This window comes from Panulirus ornatus, chromosome 8 (assembly GCF_036320965.1).
Source record: "Panulirus ornatus isolate Po-2019 chromosome 8, ASM3632096v1, whole genome shotgun sequence".
Taxonomy (NCBI): Eukaryota; Metazoa; Arthropoda; class Malacostraca; order Decapoda; family Palinuridae; genus Panulirus; species Panulirus ornatus.
The window spans coordinates 44,957,342-44,981,821 of NC_092231.1; the positions used below are offsets into that span (position 1 = coordinate 44,957,342).

Below are 24,480 nucleotides of genomic sequence, written 5' to 3' on the forward strand. Positions count from 1 at the left end.
TGAGTTGAGGCCTGCTGGTATTCTTTGCTCATTTGTCTGTATGATATCCCATTTTAAGGTTGTGCTTGTTCAGATGTAAGACTGAGTCATTATGTATTCTTCAGATTATTGGAACATCATGCTGCCACAGGTAGTGGCAATAGAAGATGAGGCAGTCTTCCTTCCATGTGTTCAGACTTCTGAATGGGACCTAAAGGTAATACAGTGTCATAGCTCTTTAGTTATCCTCTATATCGTTCATCTCTTTCACATTTAATGCTATTTTTAGAATGCAGAGGAACTTCTTGTCATTTACTTGCAGATGTTGAGACAGGTCTTCATGTACTTTTAGATATTGAGACAAGTCTTCATGAACTTGTAGATGTTGAGACAGATCTTCATATACATGTAGATGTTGAGACAGTATTTGGTATATAACAGGAGTTTGTGGATAACACAGAATTTTCCACTTTCATTGCTTATAGTTTTCATGTACCCTTTTATCATGGAAACCTGCTCTGGCTCTGTGCACTAACTTCCCAAAAATCCTCTTTCCTTTGTGCATTCTGGTTTTACCCATCCTTTGATATTTCTGAAAAATATATCCTCATTGTTCTATCCATGTATATTATATATGGAATAACTTTGGTAGCATCATATATCTGCTTGATTTTTGATTAATGCAAAGCAACAAACCATATCCTCGGTTTTCTAATTGGCCATTCTTGAAAGGTAGCTTTTTCATTTCCTAAGATTTCTAATGATAGTTTTACTCTTTTCTTATTGCTCCTTCTTATTATCCCTTTTCATGGTTCAGTAAGGCCCAGCCTTAATTTGGAATATTGTCTGTGATTGGGGCCTCCAAGATAAAGAGAAAAATACATTTGACAAATACAGTACAGTATTGCATAGCAATACTGAGGTACATAGTATAAGAGCACCATGTTATACAGTACATCATTGTTCATCTTTTTATCAATGTGGCAGGTAGAAAGTCATGGGGTCTGGATGTGGATAGGGAGTTGTGGTTTTGGTGCATTACATATGACAGCTAGAGACTGAGTATGAGCGAATGTGGCATTTTTTTGTCTGTTTTCCTGGCTCTAGCTCGCTGAAATGGGAAGTGGCGATTGAGTATAATAGATAAAATAAATAGAATTTCACACAAGTTCGTTATTTATATATTTTATAATTTCACACAAGTTCTACCTTCCCTTAATTTATTGACTTATTTAAGTGTGTATGTGATGACTGATACATAAATTAAAATGTACCATAATGTATGATGAATGTGGTGAGTAAAGTGGTTAGGAAAGCCTTTTTTTATTTTCAAAAGCTTCCTGACAGTTCTCCATAGTGTTGTTGAAACCTCATTTATTTGAGTTATCAACAGAGAACTGTATTTTAGATAAACAACAGGGCTATACTTGGGGAGGAAGTAATGATCCTTTAGGGAAAGTGGTGTTCCTTGGGAGTAGCAGTATCCCTTGGTGGAGATTGAAAGTCAAGTATACCACTCCACAGATAGCACGTTCCACCAAAGTACAACTTTATTCTAACTTTTATTCAGTACTAGTATTATCTTCTTCTTCTCTCATAGGTCACACTATGATGAAATTGACATCCCAAAAGTGTCTATAATATAAGTTTAGAGATTATGGTTGATGACCTGGCATGAGTGGGACCATGAGAAGATGGTATATCATATTGTTCCCCAGGCATGCTTATCCATGTAGTTTAGAATATTATTGCATTTTTACAATCTTACAGGTAAGAAATGGGCACTGTTTCATTCATATCAGTAATACAGATGTTTATTTCTTGTATGACTGCATTAGCAGGGAAGTCTGCTGAGGACTCTTACCCCACCCCACTCTTGATAAATACTGGATATTGACCCATAACACACTGTATATTGTTTCAACTGATAAGATTTGTCTACTGTTGTAAATTCTTGTTGTGCCTGAGTCATATCGTTTGATTAATAAGCATCTCTCCCTCAGTCAATTCATCATTCTTGGGCCTTTCAAAAACTTAGTTTGTTTCATGAAATATATGATTTTTTGGTAAAAAATCTTAGTTTGACAGTTGCTGAAGGTTTCTGGTTACTCATATATATATGCAGTAAAACTAGAATAGCTCTTCTTAGCTGTAAAGTTTACATTTACATCTTTTCCTTCTCTTTCACTGTCTCCCTCTTTAGCAAGATAGTGCAGGAAATAGGATAATATGGCCTCATTTGCTTAAAACAATTCTTTAATGATGATTATTTATATATTTTTATTATACTTTGTCACTGTCTCCCACGTTAGCGAGGTATCGCAAGGAAAAAGACGAAAGAATGGCCCAACCCACCAACATACATATGTATGTACATACATGTCCACACACGCACATATACATACCTATACATCTCAACGTATACATATATATACACACACAGACATATACATATATACACATGTACATAATTCATACTGTCTGACCTTATTCATTCCCGTCGCCACCCTGCCATACATGAAATAACAACCCCCTCCCCCGCATGTGCGTGAGGTAGCGTTAGGAAAAGACAACAAAGGCCACATTTGTTCACACTCAGTCTCTAGCTGTCATGTATAATGCACCAAAACCACAGCTCCCTTTCCACATCCAGGCCCCACTAAACTTTCCAAGGCTTACCCCAGACGCTTCACATGCCCTGGTTCAATCCATTGACAGCATGTCGACCCTGGTATACCACATCGTTCCAATTCACTTTATTCCTTGCATGCCTTTCACCCTCCTGCATGTTCAGGCCCCGATCACTCAAAATCTTTTTCACTCCATCTTTCCACCTCCAATTTGGTCTCCCACTTCTCCTTGTTCCCTCCACCTCTGACACATATATCCTCTTTGTCAATCTTTCCTCAATCATTCTCTCCATGTGAGCAAACCATTTCAAAACACCCTCTTCTGCTCTCTCAACCACACTTTTTTATTACCACACATCTCTCTTACCCTTTCATTACTTGCTCGATCAAACCACCTCACACCACATATTGTCCTCAAACATTTTGTTTCCAGCACATTCACCCACCTCTGCACAACTCTATCTATAGCCCACGCTTCGCAACCATATAACATTGTTGGAACCACTACTCCTTCAAACATACCCATTTTTGCTTCCCAAGATAATGTTCTAGACTTCCAAACATTTTTCAATGCTCCTAGAACTTTCGCCCCCCCCCCCACCCCATGATTCACTTCCTCTTCCATGGTTCCATGCGCTGTGAAATCCACTCCCAGATATCTAAAACACTTCAGTTCCTCCAGTTTTTCTCCATTCAAACTTACCTCCCGATTGACTTGTCCCTCAACCCTACTGTACTTAATACCTTGCTCTTATTCACATTTACTCTCAGCTTTCTTCTTTCACACACTTTACCAAACCAGCTTCTGCAGTTTCTCACCCGAATCAGCCACCAGTGCTGTATCATCAGCGAACAACAACTGACTCACTTCCCAAGCTCTCTCATCCACAACAGACTGCATACTTGCCCCTCTTTCCAAAGCTCTTCCACTCACCTCCCTAACAACCCCATCGATAAACAAATTAAACAACCATGGAGACATCAGCACCCCTGCCGCAAACCAACATTCACTGAGAACCAATCACTCTCCTCTCTTCCTACTCGCACACATGCCTTACATCCTCGATAAAGACTTTTCACTGCTTCTAACAACTTGCTTCCCACACCATATATTCTGAACACCTTCCACAGAGCATCTCTATCAACTCTATCATATTCCTTCTCCAGATCCATAAATGCTACAAACAATCTATTTGTTTTTCTAAGTATTTCTCACATACATTCTTCAAAGCAAACACCTGATCCACACATCCTCTACCACTTCTGAAACCACACTGCTCTTCCCCAGTCTGATGCTCTGTACATGCCTTCACCTTCTCAATCAATACCATCCCATATAATTTCCCAGGAATACTCAACAAACTTATACCTCTGTAATTTGAGCACTCACTTTTATCCCCTTTGCCTTTGTACAGTGGCACTATGCAAGCATTCCGCCAATCCTCAGGCACCTTACCATGAGTCATACATACATTGAATAACCGTACCAACCAGTCAACAATACAGTCAACCCCTTTTTTAATAAATTCCACTGCAATACCATCCAAACCCGCTGCCTTGCCGGCTTTCATCTTCCTCAAAGCTTTTACTACCTCTTCTCTGTTTACCAAATCATTCTCCCCAACCCTCTCACTTTGCACACCACCTCGACCAAAACACCCTATATCTGCCACTCTATCATCAAACAAATTCAACAAACCTTCAAAATACACTCTCCATCTCCTCACATCACCACTACTTGTTATCACCTCCCCATTTGCCCCCTTCACTGAAGTTCCCATTTGTTCTCTTGTCTTACGCACTTTATTTACCTCCTTCCAAAACATCTTTTTATTCTCCCAAAAATTTAATGATACTCTCTCACCCCAACACTCATTTGCCCTCTTTTTCACCTCTTGCACCTTTCTCTTGACCTCCTGCCTCTTTCCTGTATACATCTCCCTGTCATTTGCTTTATTTCCTTGAAAAAATCATCCAAATGCCTCTCTCTTCTCTTTCACTAATAATCTTACCTCTTCATCCCACCACTCACTACCCTTTCTAATCTGCCCACCTCCCACACTTCTCATGCCACAAGCATCTTTTGCGCAAGCCATCACTGCTTCCCTAAATACATCCCATTCCTCCCCCACTCCCCTTATGTCCTTTTTTCTCACTTTTTACCATTCTGTACTCAGTCTCTCCTGATACTTCCTCCCACAAGTCTCCTTCCCAAGCTCAAGTACTCCCACCTCTCACCACGCTCTTCACCCCAATGTTCTCTCTTTTTTTCTAAAAACCTCTACATATCTTCACCTTTGCCTCCACAAGATAATGATCAGACTTCCTTCCAGTTGCACCTCTCAGCACATTAACATCCAAAAGTCTCTCTTTCACGCACCTATCAATTAACACGTAATCCAATAATGCTCTCTGGCCATCTCTCCTACTTACATAAATATACTTATGTATATCTCTCTTTTTAAACCAGTTATTCCCAATCACCAGTCCTTTCTTAGCACATAAATCTACAAGCTCTTCACCATTTCCATTTACAACACTGAACACCCCATGTACACCAATTGTTCCCTCAACTGCCACATTACTCACCTTTGCATTCAAATCACCCATCAGTATAACCAAGTCTCGTGCATCAAAACTACTAACACACTCACCCAACTGCTCCCAAAACACTTGCTTCTCATGATCTTTCTTCTCATGCCCAGGTGCATATGCACCAATAATCACCCATCTCTCTCCATCCACTTTCAGTTTTACCCATATCAATCTAGAGTTTACTTTCTTACACTCTGTCACATACTCCCACCACTCCTGTTTCAGGAGTAGTGCTACTCCTTCCCCCGCTCGTGTCCTCTCACTAACCCCTGACTTTACTCCCAAGACGTTCCCAAACCACTCTTCCCCTTTACCCATGAGCTTCATTTCACTCAGAGCCAAAACATCCAGGTTCCTTTCCTCAAACATACTACCTATCTCTCCGTTTTTCTCATCTTGGTTACATCCACACACATTTAGACACCCCAATTTGAGCCTTCGAGGAGGATGAGCACTCCCCATGTGACTCCTTCTTCTGTTTCCCCTCAATGATGTCTCTTTTTCTTTGATAATAAGGCTAAACTTTGTCACAAGACAGAAAATTAAATAGATGCTTTAGTTCTTAGTAAAACCATGAAATATTGAGATCAAAAGGTATTCTACTAAAGAGTAAGTAATGAGTTGCATATGCATTATTGTGATATTCCTGTTCTCTTTAAAGTACTGTCATATTGTGCATATGGCTAGTGTGTGAAAAAATAGCACTAAAGGAATTTGTCTTACAATCATATTGATGTCAGAGCCCATACATATTTTCCATTGCACATTTAATTAGATTTATTGAATGTAGATTTTTTTTTTTCTTTTTGCTTTGTCGCTGTCTCCCACGTTTGCGATGTAGCACAAGGAAACAGACGAAAGAAATGGCCCAACCCACCCCCATACACATGTATATACATACACGTCCACACACGCAAATATACATACCTACACAGCTTTCCATGGTTTACCCCAGACGCTTCACATGCCCTGATTCAATCCACTGACAGCACGTCAACCCCGGTATACCACATCGATCCAATTCACTCTATTCCTTGCCCTCCTTTCACCCTCCTGCATGTTCAGGCCCCGATCACACAAAATCTTTTTCACTCCATCTTTCCACCTCCAATTTGGTCTCCCACTTCTCCTCGTTCCCTCCACCTCCGACACATGTATCCTCTTGGTCAATCTTTCCACACTCATTCTCTCCATGTGACCACACCATTTCAAAACACCCTCTTCTGCTCTCTCAACCACGCTCTTTTTATTTCCACACATCTCTCTTACCCTTACGTTACTTACTCGATCAAACCACCTCACACCACACATTGTCCTCAAACATCTCATTTCCAGCACATCCACCCTCCTGCGCACAACTCTATCCATAGCCCACGCCTCGCAACCATACAACATTGTTGGAACCACTATTCCTTCAAACATACCCATTTTTGCTTTCGGAGATAATGTTCTCAACTTCCACACATTCTTCAAGGCTCCCAGGATTTTCGCCCCCTCCCCCTCCCTATGATCCACTTCCACTTCCATGGTTCCATCCGCTGCCAGATCCACTCCCAGATATCTAAAACACTTTACTTCCTTCAGTTTTTCTCCATTCAAACTTACCTCCCAATTGACTTGACCCTCAACCCTACTGTACCTAATAACCTTGCTCTTATTCACATTTACTCTTAACTTTCTTCTTTCACACACTTTACCAAACTCAGTCACCAGCTTCTGCAGTTTCTCACATGAATCAGCCACCAGCGCTGTATCATCAGCGAACAACAACTGACTCACTTCCCAAGCTCTCTCATCCACAACAGACTTCATACTTGCCCCTCTTGCCAAAACTCTTGCATTCACCTCCCTAACAACCCCATCCATAAACAAATTAAACAACCATGGAGACATCACACACCCCTGCCACAAACCTACATTCACTGAGAACCAATCACTTTCCTCTCTTCCTACACGTACACATGCCTTACATCCTCGATAAAAACTTTTCACTGCTTCTAACAACTTGCCTCCCACACCATATATTCTTAATACCTTCCACAGAGCATCGCTATCAACTCTATCATATACCTTCTCCAGATCCATAAATGCTACATACAAATCCATTTGCTTTTCTAAGTATTTCTCACATACATTCTTCAAAGCAAACACCTGATCCACACATCCTCTACCACTTCTGAAACCACACTGCTCTTCCCCAATCTGATGCTCTGTACATGCCTTCACCCTCTCAATCAATACCCTCCCATATAATTTACCAGGAATACTCAACAAACTTATACCTCTGTAATTTGAGCACTCACTCTTATCCCCTTTGCCTTTGTACAGTGGCACTATGAACGCATTCCGCCAATCCTCAGGCACCTCACCATGAGTCATACATACATTAGATAACCTTACCAACCAGTCAACATTACAGTCACCCCCTTTTTTAATAAATTCCACTGCAATACCATCCAAACCTGCTGCCTTGCCGGCTTTCATCTTCCGCAAAGCTTTTACTACCTCTTCTCTGTTTACCAAATCATTTTCCCTAACCCTCTCACTTTGCACACCCCTCGACCAAAACACCCTATATCTGCCACTCTATCATCAAACACATTCAACAAACCTTCAAAATACTCACGCCATCTCCTTCTCACATCACCACTACTTGTTATCACCTCCCCATTTGTGCCCTTCACTGAAGTTCCCATTTGCTCCCTTGTCGTACGCACTTTATTTACCTCCTTCCAGAACATCTTTTTATTCTCCCTAAAATTTAATGATACTCTCTCACCCCAACTCTCATTTGCCCTCTTTTTCACCTCTTGCACCTTTCTCTTGACCTCCTGTCTCTTTCTTTTATACATCTCCCACTCAATTGCATTTTTTCCCTGCAAAGATCGTCCAAATGCCTCTCTCTTCTCTTTCACTAATAATCTTACTTCTTCATCCCACCACTCACTACACTTTCTAATCAACCCACCTCCCACTCTTCTCATGCCACAAGCATCTTTTGCACAATCCATCACTGTTTCCCTAAATACATCCCATTCCTCCCCCACTCCCCTTACTTCCATTGTTCTCACCTTTTTCCATTCTGTACTCAGTCTCTCCTGGTACTTCCTCACACAAGTCTCCTTCCCAAGCTCACTTACTCTCACCACCCTCTTCACCCCAACATTCACTCTTCTTTTCTGAAAACCTATACAAATCTTCACTTTAGCCTCCACAAGATAATGATCAGACATCCCTCCAGTTGCACCTATCAGCACATTAACATCCAAAAGTCTCTCTTTCGCGCGCCTGTCAATTAACACGTAATCCAATAACGCTCTCTGGCCATCTCTCCTACTTACATACGTATACTTATGTATATCTCGCTTTTTAAACCAGGTATTCCCAATCACCAGTCCTTTTTCAGCACATAAATCTACAAGCTCTTCACCATTTCCATTTACAACACTGAACACCCCATGTATACCAATTATTCCCTCAACTGCCACATTACTCACCTTTGCATTCAAATCACCCATCACTATAACCCGGTCTCGTGCATCAAAACCACTAACACACTCATTCAGCTGCTCCCAAAGCACTTGCCTCTCATGATCTTTCTTCTCATGCCCAGGTGCATATGCACCAATAATCACCCATCTCTCTCCATCAACTTTCAGTTTTACCCATATTAATCGAGAATTTACTTTCTTACATTCTATATAGATATAGAAATAGAGAATCTAGCAATGCCTGAGTCCCAGAGATTCCAGATTTTTTGGGTTGTACTTAATTTTTTGATAAGAATGCACAGTACCACAATCGATTCAGAATTTTGACTAGCAGTACTGTATGTAGAATATGCCACAGTTATTACATAAGTTAGAATAATACATTATTCACATGCGTTTTCACTTACCCTTCTAGAGATGAATTGATGCAAAATTTCATGAACTCATTTATCACTAAATTTCCTTTAAGGAATTAAATTTTCACTGTGTTAAATTATTTAGATGCACTCAAAAATAAAATTTTCCTTGTCAGTGATTTCTGATTTAACCCATACCTCTCCCACACATTTAAAAAAAATTCTGTACTAAAAGCTTTTTGTCAGTATCTAAGGGTAAATGGTGTAATTTTTTTTCACTGATTTTTTGCATATATATGTGTGTGTGTGTAGAATACACAACTTTAGGCCTAATGTTTCATTATCAATTTCAGCTGAGTATAATGAAAATTTTATTTTGATATACTTTCAGTAGAATTTGAAAATATCGTACTTGTATATGATTTTATTGCATTTCTAATGTTCTATTTGTAAATTTCAAAATATTAGGTAAGTTAGAAAAATGAAGAAATACCAAGTAAGGACTTTCATTTTTTAGCAGATATTTAGTTAAGATGAGATTACCCATGAAAACTAGTTACACAGTGAAAGGTTTATGTATGAAAACATCATTTTCACAGATGGATTGGTATGATGCTGACCTAGATCTTCATATAACATCTGGGAATGAAACCTTGAGTCAGGATGCTAACTACCATGCATATATTAATGATGGAATCATGGGTCTAATGGTGACTTCCAGCTTTCTTGATACTACCTTTGGCTGTACGGTGGAAGGAGAGAAGTTGGGAAATACAACATTAGTTATCCTTCCCAGATATCTGCTTAAAGAAGAGTTTCAAGGTTAGTCAGTATAAGAAATGGATATGAAAAAAAAATTGTAGAAGACTAATTACATTATGATAGAGAACTTTTTCCTTATCATATTCTGTTTTGAAATCCTTTGATACTAAACTTTCCCACAGAAGTTGCACAAACATGTAGGATTCCCTTACTTAGGTGTGTAAAAGTGCAAGAAACTGCCTTCTTCCTTATAATATCAGGATTCTGTGCTTTATCCTTCACAGCGGTGATGAAAGTAATTCTTTCACACCACAAAAAAAGTATTGAAAAGATCCAGTTTTTCTGATTGTTCAATAGGATTCATTAAAATCTGATGACTAATTTTTGCATATCTGAAGAAAATAAATTGAAGAAAACAGATGATACAGATAGAATTGTATTTCGTTTTCATTTTGTCATTAGTTGAAAACATTCTACTTATAGTCAGTGAATGATATGGTGAGTTAAAATTTGTACATATATGAAGTCTGTTGTGGATGAGAGAGCTTGGGAAGTGAGTCAGTTGTTGTTCGCTGATGATACAGCGCTGGTGGCTGATTCATGTGAGAAACTGCAGAAGCTGGTGACTGAGTTTGGAAAAGTGTGTGGAAGAAGAAAGTTAAGAGTAAATGTGAATAAGAGCAAGGTTATTAGGTACAGTAGGGTTGAGGGTCAAGTCAGTTGGGAGGTAAGTTTGAATGGAGAAAAACTGGAGGAAGTAAAGTGTTTTAGATATCTGGGAGTGGATCTGGCAGCGGATGGAACCATGGAAGTGGAAGTAAATCATAGGGTGGGGGAGGGGGCGAAAATCCTGGGAGACTTGAAGAATGTTTGGAAGTCGAGAACATTATCTCAGAAAGCAAAAATGGGTATATTTGAAGGAATAGTGGTTCCAACAATGTTGTATGGTTGCGAGGCGTGGGCTATGGATAGAGTTGTGCACAGGAGGGTGGATGTGCTGGAAATGAGATGTTTGAGGACAATATGTGGTGTGAGGTGGTTTGGTCGAGTAAGTAATGTAAGGGTAAGAGAGATGTGTGGAAATAAAAAGAGTGTGGTTGAGAGAGCAGAAGAGGGTGTTTTGAAATGGTTTGGGCACATGGAGAGAATGAGTGAGGAAAGATTGACCAAGAGGATATATGTGTCGGAGGTGGAGGAAAACGAGGAGAAGTGGGAGACCAAATTGGAGGTGGAAAGATGGAGTGAAAAAGATTTTGAGTGATCAGGGCCTGAACATGCAGGAGGGTGAAAGGCGGGCAAGGAATAGAGTAAATTGGATCGATGTGGTATACCGGGGTTGACGTGCTGTCATTGGTTGGAATCAGGGCATGTGAAGCGTCTGGGGTAAACCATGGAAAGTTGTGTGGGGCCTGAATGTGGAAAGGGAGCTGTGGTTTCAGGCATTATTGCATGACAGCTAGAGACTGAGTGTGAACAAATGGGGCCTTTGTTGTCTTTTCCTAGTGCTACCTTGCACACATGAGGGGGGAGGGGGATGGTATTCCATGTGTGGCGAGGTGGCGATGGGAATGAATAAAGGCAGACAGTGTGAATTGTGTGCATGGGTATATATGTATGTGTCTGTGTGTGTATATATATGTGTACATTGAGATGTATAGGTATGTATATTTGCGTGTGTGGACGTGTATGTATATACATGTGTATGGGGGTGGGTTGGGCCATTTCTTTCGTCTGTGTCCTTGCGCTACCTCGCAAATGCGGGAGACAGCGACAAAGCAAAATAAATATAAATATATTTTTTCAACAGATCTCTTCAGTAAGCTCTTAATTAATGGATTGATTGATGATTAATTACATAGTCCATAATATTTAGGAGAAAAGTTTTGATAGCATTGGAGGTCATGCCTATTCAACATCATTTTTTCTTCAAAACATTCAGCATATACTCAGTGAATGATATGGTAAATTTTATTTTTCATAAATTTTTTCCAAACTGTCCTCTCCACTCAGTTCTTAACTAACTCATTAGTAAATGATAATTCATATATTCAGAAAACTAATTGAGAAAATAGATGTACAAATGAAATTGCTTCATAGAGCATGAATGCTTGTAATCCCAGAGAGGCTAGTGCTATTTTGTTTAAAACTCTCAATTTGTACAGTACTCAGGAAATGTTATGGTGGATTGCATTTTTTTTTTTACAGATTTTTCTTGTGAAGTCACTTACCCAATATGTAAATTGATGATCTTCATTTATTTATATTCATTATACTTTGTCGCTGTCTCCCACGTTAGCGAGGTAGCACAAGGAAACAGACGAAAGAATGGCCCAACCCACCCACGTACACATGTACATACATACACGTCCACACATGCACATATACCTATACATTTCAATGTATACATACACAGACATATACATATGTAGACATGTACATAATTCATACTTGCTGCGTTTTATTCATTCCCGTCGCCACCTTGCCACACATGAAATGACAACCCCCTCCCTCCTCGTGAGGTAGCGCTAGGAAAAGACAACAAAGGCTACATTCGTTCACACTCAGTCTCTAGCTGTCATGTAGAATGCACCGAAACCACAGCTCCCTTTCCAATCCAGGCCCCACAAAACTTTGCATGGTTTACCTCAGACACTTCACATCCCCTGGTTCAATCCATTGACAGCACGTTGACCCCGGTATACCACATCATTCCAGTTCACTCTATTCCTTACACACCTTTTACCCTCCTGCATGTTTAGGCCCCAGTTACTCAAAATCTTATTCACTCCGTCCTTACACCTCCGATTTGGTCTCCCACTTCTTCTTGTTCCCTACACCTCTGACACATATATCCTCTTTGTCAATCTTCTCACTCATCCTCTCCATGTGACCAAACCATATCAGTACATTCTTCATGTTTAGAATATAGAAAATAGCTGAGATAGAATTGATAATTCGTTCACAATCATCATTGATTCAAAACATATTCACTTACTGCTTAGTTGCCATTCACATTCCCCATATAATACCCTTTATGTCATGTGGTCCCACATGATGGACGTGGCTGACTTCTTGAATCATGCATGAGCTCCATAGAAGATATTTGGGACACAAGGGGCAGGAAATTAAGTGATACCTCAGATTTAGATATAGGTTACTGTTTTTGCTAAACTATGTGAGTCTTATGTTTATTGGTGGATAGGATTTCTATCTTCTATTCTGATTTATTTCCTTTCACCAGTGGTATTCCCCTAAGTTCTGTTGTTTATGGGAATGACCTTTTTCTTCAAAAAGTATCCCAATTTGCTCACACTTTGATGATTCAGATCAGCATGCTTTTTTTTTTTTCATACTATTCGCCATTTCCCGCTATAGCGAGGTAGCATTAAGAACAGAGGACTGGGCCTTTGAGAGAATACCCTCACCTGGCCCCCTTCTTTGTTCCTTCTTTTGAAAAAAAAAAAAAAAGAAAAATTCAGTTTTCATGAACTCTAATCTCATTGTGTATAGAGCACTGCAATAACCTTTGGTGTCTGTACCAACTTGATGGTCTCCTACTTCGTAATTGAGTCTAAAGTATTCCACAATATCAGTCTTTCCCCATTGACTACCACTCTTGACTCCCTCATCCCAATCCACATTGACATCTTTCTTCTATAGATATTATTTAATTTCTTCACCCAAGAGCTGGTGGCTTGCATGCCTGTCTCATTTACCAAGCTGTGCTGTATTCAGCAAGCCACCACATCACATAATTGCTATGAAACCAGTGGCAACTCAGGGAAAGACAGTTTTGATGTCTGTTTTTTTCCCTCTATTGCTAAGCTTTGGAATTCGTTATATTCTTATGTCTTCCCTCAGAACTGTGACCCATACCCTCTTAGAATATAAGTTTTTTTTATTTCCTCCAAATATTGCTGATTTTTATTTGCCCTCCATTTAATTGATAAAGTTCTTGCATTGATGATTATATCTTTTCTGTACAGGAGCCTTTGTCATTAAAAAAGATATTGAAGCAGAAGAAGGATTTGTGATTTTCTAATATTGATACTCAATTTAATACCTTGAAACTAAATTCACATACCTGTGTTCTTTATCCCTTTGTTGCAGATACACCAGTGCAATTTGAAGAGACAGAAACCAGGTTACTGGTAGACAAAGAAGGTTCAGTAACAATGGAATGCCGCCTCTCTGGCAATATCACGTCAGCCGTGGTAAGCTTCAAAATATTAGATATACTTATTGAGAATTTTTACTTTAAAATGTCCATCATTTATTTATTTATGTATTTTACTTTGTTGCTGTCTCCTGTGTTAGTGAGGTAGCGCAAGGAAACAGACAAAAGAATGGCCCAACCCACCCACATACACATGTATATACATACATGTCCTCACATGCAAATATACATACTTATACATCTCAACGTATACATGTATATACACACACAGACATATACATATATACACATGTACATAATTCATACTGTCTGCCTTTATTCATTCCCATCGCCACCCCGCCACACATGAAATAACAACACCCTCCCCCCGCATGTGTGCGAGGTAGCGCTAGGAAAAGACAACAAAGGCCACATTCCTTCACACTCAAGTCTCTAGCTGTCATGTATAATGCACCGAAACCACAGCTCTCTTTCCACATCCAGGCCCCACAGAACTTTCCATGGTTTACTCTAGACGCTTCACATGCCCTGGTTCAATCCATTGACAGCACGTAGACCCTGGTATACCACACCGTTCCAATTCACTCTATTCCTTGCACGTTTTTCATCCTCCTGCATGTTCAGGCCCCGATCACTCAAAATCTTTTTCACTCCCATCTTTCCACTTCTCCTTGTTCCCTCCACCTCTGACACATATCCTCTTGGTCAATCTTTCCTCACTCATTCTCTCCAGGTGACCAAATTTTTTCAAAACACCCTCTTATGTTCTCTCAACCACACTCTTTTTATTACCACACATCTCTCTTACCCTATTGATACTTACTCAATCAAACCACCTCACACCACATATTGTCCTCAAACATCTCATTTCCAGCACATCCACCCTCCTCTGCACAACTCTATCTATAGCCCATGCCTCGCAACCATACAACATTGTTGGAACCACTATTCCTTCAAACATACACATTTTTGCTTTCTGAGATGATGTTCTCAACTTCCACACATTCTTCAATGCTCCCAGAACTTTCGCCCCCTCCCCCACCCTGTGATTCACTTCCGCTTCCATGGCTCCATCCGCTGCCAAATCCACTCCCAGGTATCTAAAACACTTCAGTTCCTCCAGTTTTTCTCCATTCAGACTTACCTCCCAATTGATTTGTTCCTCAACCCTACTGTACCTAATAACCTTGCTCTTATTCACATTTACTTTACTCTCAGCTTTCTTCTTTCACACACTTTACCAAACTCAGTCACCAGCTTCTGCATTTTCTCACATGAATCAGCCACCAGCGCTGTATCATCGACGAACAACATCTGACTCACGCCCAAGCTCTCTCATCCACAACAGACTGCATACTTACCCCTCTTTCCAAAACTCTTGCACTCACCTCCCTAACAACCCCATCCATAAACAAATTAAACAACCATGGAGGCATCACACACCCCTGCCGTAAACCTACATTCACTGAGAACCAATCACTTTCCTCTCTTCCTACACGTACACATGCCTTACATCCTTGATAAAAACTTTTCACTGCTTCTAACAACTTACCTCCCACACCATATATTCTTTATACCTTCCACAGAGCATCTCTATCAACTCTGTCATATGTCTTCTCCAGATCCATAAATGCTACATACAAATCCATTTGCTTTTCTAAGTATTTCTCACATACATTCCTCAAAGCAAACACCTGATCCACACATCCTCTACCACTTCTGAAACCACACTGCTCTTCCCCAATCTGATGCTCTGTACATGCCTTCACCCTCTCAATCATTACCCTCCCATATAATTTCCTGGGAATACATAACAAACTTATACCTCTGTAATTTGAGCACTCACTTTTATCCCCTTTGCCTTTGTACAATGGCACTATGCAAGCATTCCGCCAATCCTCATGCACCTCACCATGAGTCATAAATACATTTAATAACCTTACCAACCAGTCAACAAAACAGTCACCACCTTTTTTAATAAATTCCACTGCAGTACCATCCAAACCCACTGCCTTGCCAGCTTTCATCTTCCACAAAGCTTTTACTACCTTTTCTCTGTTTACCAAATCATTTTCCCTAACCTTCTCACTTTGCACACCACCTTGACCAAAACACCCTATATCTGCCACTCTATCATCAAACACATTCAACAAACCTTCAAAATACTCACTCCATCTCCTTCTCACATCACCACTACTTATCACCTCCCCATTAGCACCCTTCACTGATGTTCCCATTTGTTCCCTTGTCTTATGCACTTTATTTACCTCCTTCCAAAACATCTTTTTATTCTCCCTAAGATTTAATGATACTCTCTCACCCCAACTCTCATTTGCCTTCTTTTTCACCTCTTGCACCTTTCTCTTGACCTCCTGCCTCTTTCTTTTATACATCTCCCAGTCATTTGCATTATTTCCCTACAAAAATTGTCCAAATGCCTCTCTCTTCTCTTTCACTAATAATCTTGCCTCTTCATCCCACCACTCACTACCCTTTCTAATCTGCCCACCTCCCACGTTTCTCATGCCACAAGCATCTTTTGTGCAAGCCATCACTGCTTCCCTAAATACATCCCATTCTTCCCCCACTCCCCTTAAATCCTTTGTTCTCACCTTTTTCCATTCTGTACTCAGTCTCTCCTGGTACTTCCTCACACAAGTCCCCTTCCTAAGCTCACATACTCTCACCACTTTCTTCACCCCAACATTCTCTCTTTTTTTCTGAAAACCTCTACAAATCTTCACTTTCGCCTCCACAAGATAATGATCAGACATCCCTCCAGTTGCACCTATCAGCACATTAACATCCAAAAGTCTCTCTTTCGCGCACCTATCAATTAACATGTAATCCAATAATGCTCTCTGGCCATCTCTCCTACTTACATATGTATACTTATGTATATCTCTCTTTTTAAACCAGGTATTCCCAATCACCAGTCCTTTTTCAGCACATAAATCTACAAGCTCTTCCCCATTTCTGTTTACAACACTGAACACCCCATGTACACCAATTGTTTCCTCAACTGCCACATTACTCACCTTTTCATTCAAATCACCCATCAGTATAACCAAGTCTCGTGCATCAAAACTACTAACACACTCACTCAGCTGCTCCCAAAACACTTGCCTCTCATGATCTTTCTTCTCATGCCCAGGTGCATATGCGCCAATAATCACCCATCTCTCTCCATCCACTTTCAGTTTTACCCATATCAATCTTGAGTTTACTTTCTTACACTCTATCACATACTCTCACCACTCCTGTTTTATGAGTAGTGCTACTCCTTCCCTTGCTCTTGTCCTCTCACTAACCCCTGACTTTACTCCCAAGACATTCCCAAACCACTCTTCCCATTTACCCTTGAGCTTCGTTTCACTCAGAGCCAAAACATCCAGGTTCCTTTCCTCAAACATACTACCAGTCTCTCCTTTTTTCTCATCTTGGTTACATCCACACACATTTACACCCCAATCTGAGCCTCCGAGGAGGATGAGCACTCCCTGCATGACTCCTTCTGTTTCCCCTTTTAGAAAGTTAAAATACAAGGAGGGGAGGGTTTCCAGCCCCCTGCTCCCGTCCCCTTTTTTCACCTTTTACGACACGTAAGGAATGTGTGGGAAGTATTCTTTCTCCCCTATCCCCATATAGTGTCATATATGTGTTTTATTTAATGTTGCTTATTGGTTAATCAGGATTTTCATTGTATGTCTGTTGCTCAAGGGGAAGTGCCTGAGATTTGGAGAAAATCCAATATAGTGCCTTTATGTAAATTTGAGGGGAACAAGACTGAATGGTCAAATTTTGGATGTGTAATTTTGCTGAGTATACCTGGTATGGTGTGGGAAAGAATGGTGATTGAGAGGATGGTGACATGCACAGAGTATCAAATTTTGGAGGGACATCATGACTTGAGGAATGTTCAGGGATATATGGAATGGATATTTGCTCTGAGGAATTTATGAGAAATACTCAGAAAAAGGGAGGGATGTAAATGTGGCATTTATGGATCTGGAGAAAGCATATAATAGGGTTGAGAGAGCTTTGTGGAACGTGCTTTGAATAAATAGTGTGGGAGGAAAGCTATTAAAAGCAGTGAGGAGTTTTTATCAAGAGAGTAAGGCATGTGTGCAAGTAGGAAAGAAGGAGGGTAAGGAGTTCCAGGTGAAGGTAGATCTGCATCAAGTATATATATGATGTCACCATGGCTGATTAATCTGTTTATAGATGATTGGGTGGAAGTGAATGTGAAGGTCTCGGAAAGTAGGATGGATCTGAAGTCTTTTGATTGTGGAGGACCAGTTGGTGTCCATTGCTGTTTGCAGATGACAGCTTTAGAGGCAGACTTGAGTGATAAACTGCAGAAGGTTGTGTTTGAGTTTGGGAGAATATGGAATGAGTATGTTGAGAATTAATGTGAATAAAAGTTAAGTTAATTGGTTTAGCTAGGGCAGTGTAAAGAATGTTCGTTGTCTGTGAGGGAAAGGATGGGTATTTTTGATGATATGGTAGTTCTAAACATGCTGTATGTGAAGAAATTTTGCTCTCAGAATGCAGATGTTTGGAGGAGGGTTGATTTGTTTAAAATGAAATGTTTGAGGACAGTATTTGGTGTGAAGAGAGTTGATCAAGAAAGAAATAACATTGTAAGAGAGATTTATGGTAATAGGGGAAGTATGTTTAAGAGAGTTGAAGCGGATATACTAAAAACGTTTTAGACATATTGAGAGGATGAGTGATTAGAGACTGAGATGATGTGTGTGTCAGAAGTGGAGTGAACAAGGAGGAGGGGGAATTGAGGATGAGATGAAATATGAAATGAAGGAGACTTAGTGTTATTGGGACCTGAACACACAGGAGGATGCATGCATGGAATAGAACAAATTGGAGCAATGTGGTATACAAGGGGGCAACATGTTGTCAGTGGTTTGAACCTGGGCATAAAAAGTGGTCAGAGAAAAACCACAGAATAAACTGTGTAGCTTCACTGTGGATACATTGGTGCATTGTGTACATGCTAGCTTGAGTGGATGTGGAATCTTAGGCTGCTGTCTGTCTGTTCTTGGCACTATCTCATTAATGCAAGAAACAGCAAATAAATACAAAGAGAATGTACCCCCTTTTCCCACCGTACAAATGGGCTACATTTATAGAAAACTGTTCATATAGCCACAAGCATTTGGCTACCTGTGCATCTTCTTTTGGGATTCACCTTATCTGATGCCTGTCTGCAGCACCTGATGCATTCCCAACTGCCCCATCCCCCCCACCTCACAGGATGCATTGTGCCCCCATTGTCCATATATGCATTCTCCTAGAAAAAAAGGGAGAGTGCTGGATGAGTTTATCACAGTAGGAAAAAAAATCTCTCAAATATATTTGAAGAGCAGAGTGAAGTGGAAACAAACATTGTTGGCAGGAATGTAGACAGTGCACATATAGGACAGGAGGCAGGCTCCATACAGGAGTAGCATGAACAAAGATAAGTTTTAACGTGTTTGTGTTGTTAGAAAGCAGAGATGACATACCCAATGATAACCATCATTGTGGGATCACAAGATTCATAAACAAAAATAATGGTTTTAGTGTTTTTTGTGCACAGCTTACTGAATCAGAGGAAGAGTATTTTGCTTTTTGGCAGTATTTTGCTTTTGGTTAGCCAGAAAAAATATGCACGAAAAGGATTAAAGGAGTAGAAAGAGTAAATGTGACATTATATTGAGTTCAGATGAATAAAATTTCTTGTAAAGTACTTAAACTTTGAGTGTTTTTAACTGATTTCTAAATGAGTTCACAGTGTCCCCTTCCTTTCTCCAAATACAGGCAGGCAATCTGTTGGTCATTGACAGAAAGGCAAGATATTTTTCTTAATTTTTCTCCCCTTATTGGCACTTCTACTGGCATCTGGATCTCCCATCTCATTAGTCATGTATCATATCTGTTATTCATGTTGATTATGAGAATGATTAGAGCTTCAGTTGTTGAATAAAGGAATGGACAATAAAGTCAATGCAATTTAATTCAGGTCAGTTGGTGGCGTTACCCAGAATCTTCCCTCTTAACCCAAGGCAGTGTCAACTTGGTTAAGGCAGAAGGCTACAGACTGAATGTTTCTGGGAATTCGTACCAGCTCACAGTGACTGATGCCAATCTTACACACTCTGGTTCATATGTCTGTCAGGTTGCATTCAGTGAACTAGAAATCCTTAGAAAGAACTTCACACTTAATGTGGAAGGTAGGTATTTTATTGGTATCTGTTCATGAAAGCGAAACATAGATACCATTATGTACTCTCAACATGATACAGTGAAAGGCAGCATAGATGCTATATGACAGGAAAGTCATTAACTATGAGCAAATACCTCATCCTAAACATAGAGGTACTAGATGCCTCTTAAACATAAGCTTTGTTAACTCAGAGGCACTTAGAGCTGTCTTCTTTTATTTGTAAGGCTTACAGTCAGTTAGTCATACCTCCCATACCCAGCTGTATGCTACAAACAATATCTAAGTGGTTAGATACATACAATATGCAGAGTTTGATAGTTGCTTGCTGAATATTATTGAGAGTATCATTTGTAGGACACATACTATTGAAGTCAAGGTAGTTTGCTATATATTACACAGGCAGTTTGGAAAGTTTAATGCCACAGGCAGTATCCCTCATAAGAAATATTATTTTGAGGGATTTGTGTTTTACTTTTCTTCAGCTGTCAATACTTTTTGAGTGCATAACCAAATGGCATCTGTCAAAAATTACCGAGATACATTGTCTCTTCAGTAACAGTATGTTTTGCATTGTTAGATACTAAGATGTGTGTAGATCATATTCATTGTTTAGCTTAATACAGAAAATGAAAACTTCAAAAATAGAGTGACTAAATTTAATGCAAAGTAGGGCACCTTTCAGTCATACAGAACACCTGCAGCTCTCAGGAAGCCACATCTGCTGAGCAAGACCACTGATCATAGTGTTGTAATGCTCTTTGTTTGAGTTAATGTGGGAATAGTGGAGGGCAATTGAACAGTGAGTCTTCATTGTCTTCATTGTGTTAATTGCATTATGGGCCTGAAGAGGTTTTGAGATAAGTTGAATCAGTGTTTGTACTGTTGTAGAGATGGGTAATGTCTGGAACATAGATGAGAAAATGGAACTCATATGTTTGGGGAGTTTGGTTTCAGATGGGTGTATACTTGGTGTGTTGGCTTTAAAAACTGATTGGAAGGGCACTTCGTTAATGCTTACCAGGCACTTTCAGTGTGTTACATGCTTCGTCAGTATTGTGTTTGTTGGGGGTGTGTGGATCTGTGAGTGTAGGCTACTGAAGTGTGAGGCAAGGGTAAGCTTTTTGTATCTGTCTGGAGATGGCATTTAGTTTTGGTATGATTTAGATGGGAAGGGTCTAGTACTTTTGGAAGGAATTGAATGCTAGTTATATTGGGTATGATGATATTGGTAGCATGTATGATTTGTTGTGCATGTATTGAGTTTTATGTTTTTCTAGGCTGCCAGTGATTATTCAAAGTTCTCTGTTTTGTGAGGCTTGTAGTTCTGTTATAGTGCTTTTGATGGGATGGATGCCCAGGCAGGTGAGATGTAGTTAAGGGTGGAGTGGATGAATGGTTTTGTAGAGGATACTAAAGGACTCATTTCCTTCTCCAATTCCAGTACTAGTTACTGGTCTGAGAACATTAAATTCGTTTGTTGCTTTTATGTTATTTTTTTTGGTGTGGAGAGTGAATATCATGTGTGTTGTATATAATTACCAGAGAAATTGCTCTGTGCAGTTGGAGAAATTAGCCATTCAGGATGATGGGAGAATGCAGGTTGGATTTGTGTCTCGAGTTAAGAGCATGTGTGAAGATGTCTATGAAGATGCAGATATTATGTTCTGGGTGAGCCATTATTCTGATTATGAAATATAGTGTTGCATATTTGTTGTTATGTGGTGTCAAGGTGCTATGATGTGATTGTAAAGTCATCAGCATATGAGAATTTTCATACTGTCGTCTATAGGAGGTAATGGAAGATCATTCAGGAAGAGACTGAGTTAAGTTGGAGAAAGAACTGCTCTTTGGGGATCTTTATTGTAGAGCTTATGTGATTGACTCAGGACTTAGCAGCTGGGTATGAAGATGACCAACCACTTCTTGCTGTTAATGTAAAAGATGGTATCAAGTAGCCTTTGTTTGAGGATGAATCAAGGGACAGTTTTATATGCTTTGTTGATGTTTGTTGTCACTAATATTGTGTAGGAAGGGATTTGTGTTTGGTTGAAGCCATTTAGGTCATATTGTGTGAAGTCTGTGTAAAATGATGGTACAGTGACTGGGTCTAAAGCCTTTTGTGTAGGCGAGAGTGAGATAATATATATGGCTGTGCAAGGAAATTTGTGGCATTGTTGATAAAGGAAAAATGATTTATAAATGATGTTTGATTTTAAGAGTTGGTGCAGAATTAATGTTTCAAGAGAGTTTGTGCTGAATTAATGTTTGAGGAAAGAAGTTTAAGAAGAGAACTTGAAGTTGCAAAACAGGATGAAGATGCAGAGGGGACAGTGTGTATGACCAGAGTCTAGAATGAATAATGGGGAACAAAAGGGAAGAGGGAATGACAGGCTGGTGAGGAGTCCTGTGTGAATGACAATAGTGGTAGAGAATGTGGATTGTATGCATTAGCTAGCATAAGTAGCATAGACACAAGGAAGACAGAACTAACGAGGGCATGGCTGATTTTTTCTTAGCATGAAGTAGATAGTTGTAGGTAGGGTTAGGTTTAGGAGAGAGCCTGTTAGATCACATGTACGTAAGATATAGGTAAATCTTTTACTGCAGATGACATGGAACTAGAAATATGAATTAAAAATCAGAGATAAGAATGGAAAATTTGAGATGAAAGGGTGAAACTCATCGTCTATCTTTTTCAGGAGTTGAATGAAAATAGAAGAGAGGTATGTTCATGGAGTAAAAGTAATAATAGGGTAAGAGAGATGTGTGGTAATAAAAAGAGTGTGGTTGAGAGAGCAGAAGAGGGTGTTTTAAAATGGTTTGGTCACATGGAGAGAATGAGTGAGGAAAGATTGACCAAGAGGATATATGTGTCAGAGATGGAGGGAACGAGGAGAAGTGGGAGACCAAATTGGAGGTGGAAAGATGGAGTGAAAAAGATTTTGAGTGATCGGGGCCTGAACATGCAGGAGGGTGAAAGGCGTGCAAGGAATAGAGTGAATTGGAATGATGTGGTATACGGGGTCGACGTGCTGTCAATGGATTGAACCAGGGCATGTGAAGCATCTGGGGTAAACCATGGAAAGTTGTGTGGGGCCTGGATTTGGAAAGGGAGCTGTGGTTTCAGTGCATTATTACATGACAGCTAGAGACTGAGTGTGAACAAATGTGGCCTTTGTTGTCTTTTCCTAGCGCTACCTCGCACTCATGGGGGGGGGGGGGGGTTTGTTATTCCATGTGTGGCGATGGGAATGAATAAAGGCAGACAGTATTAATTATGTACATGTGTATATATGTGTATGTCTGTGTGAGTATATATATGTATACATTGAGATGTATAGGTATGTATATTTGCGTGTGTGGACGCGTATGTATATACATGTGTATGTGGGTGGGTTGGGCCATTCTTTCGTCTGTTTCCTTGCACTACCTCGCTAACGCGGGAGACAGCGACAAAGCAAAATAAGATATATATATAATAAATAAATAAAAGTGTATTAGATAATTCTGGGAGAATGCTTGTGATCAAGAATGAAAGTTGTAAGACACTTAGAAATTCTTTAAAGTGAGAAAAGTCTGTTGGCACAGTAGGAATGAAGGTAAGAAGGGAGAGATATATGGGAGACAAAAACATTACAAAGAAGTAATTAAGAAGAGCAATTAAGAAGAGCTTGAACACTGGGAATGTTTGGGGTATAGATGTGAGCAAGATGAAGAGTAGAGATAAAAGTGTTATTAAAGGGATCAGGAAAGTATTAAAGGAAGCCTAAATCTTTCTGATTTTATTTGATGTGCTTGATGATTGGATGGTGGCAGTACTTCCACTATAAAAAGGATGGGATGGTAAAAGTGAGTCTAAGAATTGTAGAAAAAAAAGACTTTCTAGCACAATTAGCAAGGCATATAGATAGATCAATCATGTTAAAACAATTAAGGGCCCTTTAATTGGTGAAGAACAGGTGGATTGTGAAGGGAATAATGTGTGTAGATCAGATTTTGCTGTAAGAAAAGGGGATAAGAAGGTTTTAGAGAAAAAGAAGGTGTATGAAACATTATATTATTTTATTTTTTTATTATACTTTGTCGCTGTCTCCCGCGTTTGCGAGGTAGCGCAAGGAAACAGACGAAAGAAATGGACCAACCCCCCCCCACACACATGTATATACATACGTCCACACACGCAAATATACATACCTACACAGCTTTCCATGGTTTACCCCAGTCGCTTCACATGCCTTGATTCAATCCACTGACAGCACATCAA

General features: G+C 39.8%; 1 protein-coding gene across 2 annotated transcripts in view; it reads left to right on the plus strand.

Annotated features, from left to right (window-relative positions):
• LOC139749926 (uncharacterized) overlaps positions 1–24,480 on the plus strand; it is a 342,839-nt gene that overhangs the window by 280,003 nt on the left and 38,356 nt on the right. For both annotated transcript variants that reach the window (XM_071664343.1, XM_071664344.1), the window contains 4 exons: positions 105–196; positions 9,651–9,873; positions 13,924–14,027; positions 20,013–20,223. In XM_071664343.1, the coding sequence (XP_071520444.1) occupies positions 105–196; positions 9,651–9,873; positions 13,924–14,027; positions 20,013–20,223 (630 nt within the window). The remainder of the gene's footprint in view (positions 1–104; positions 197–9,650; positions 9,874–13,923; positions 14,028–20,012; positions 20,224–24,480) is intronic.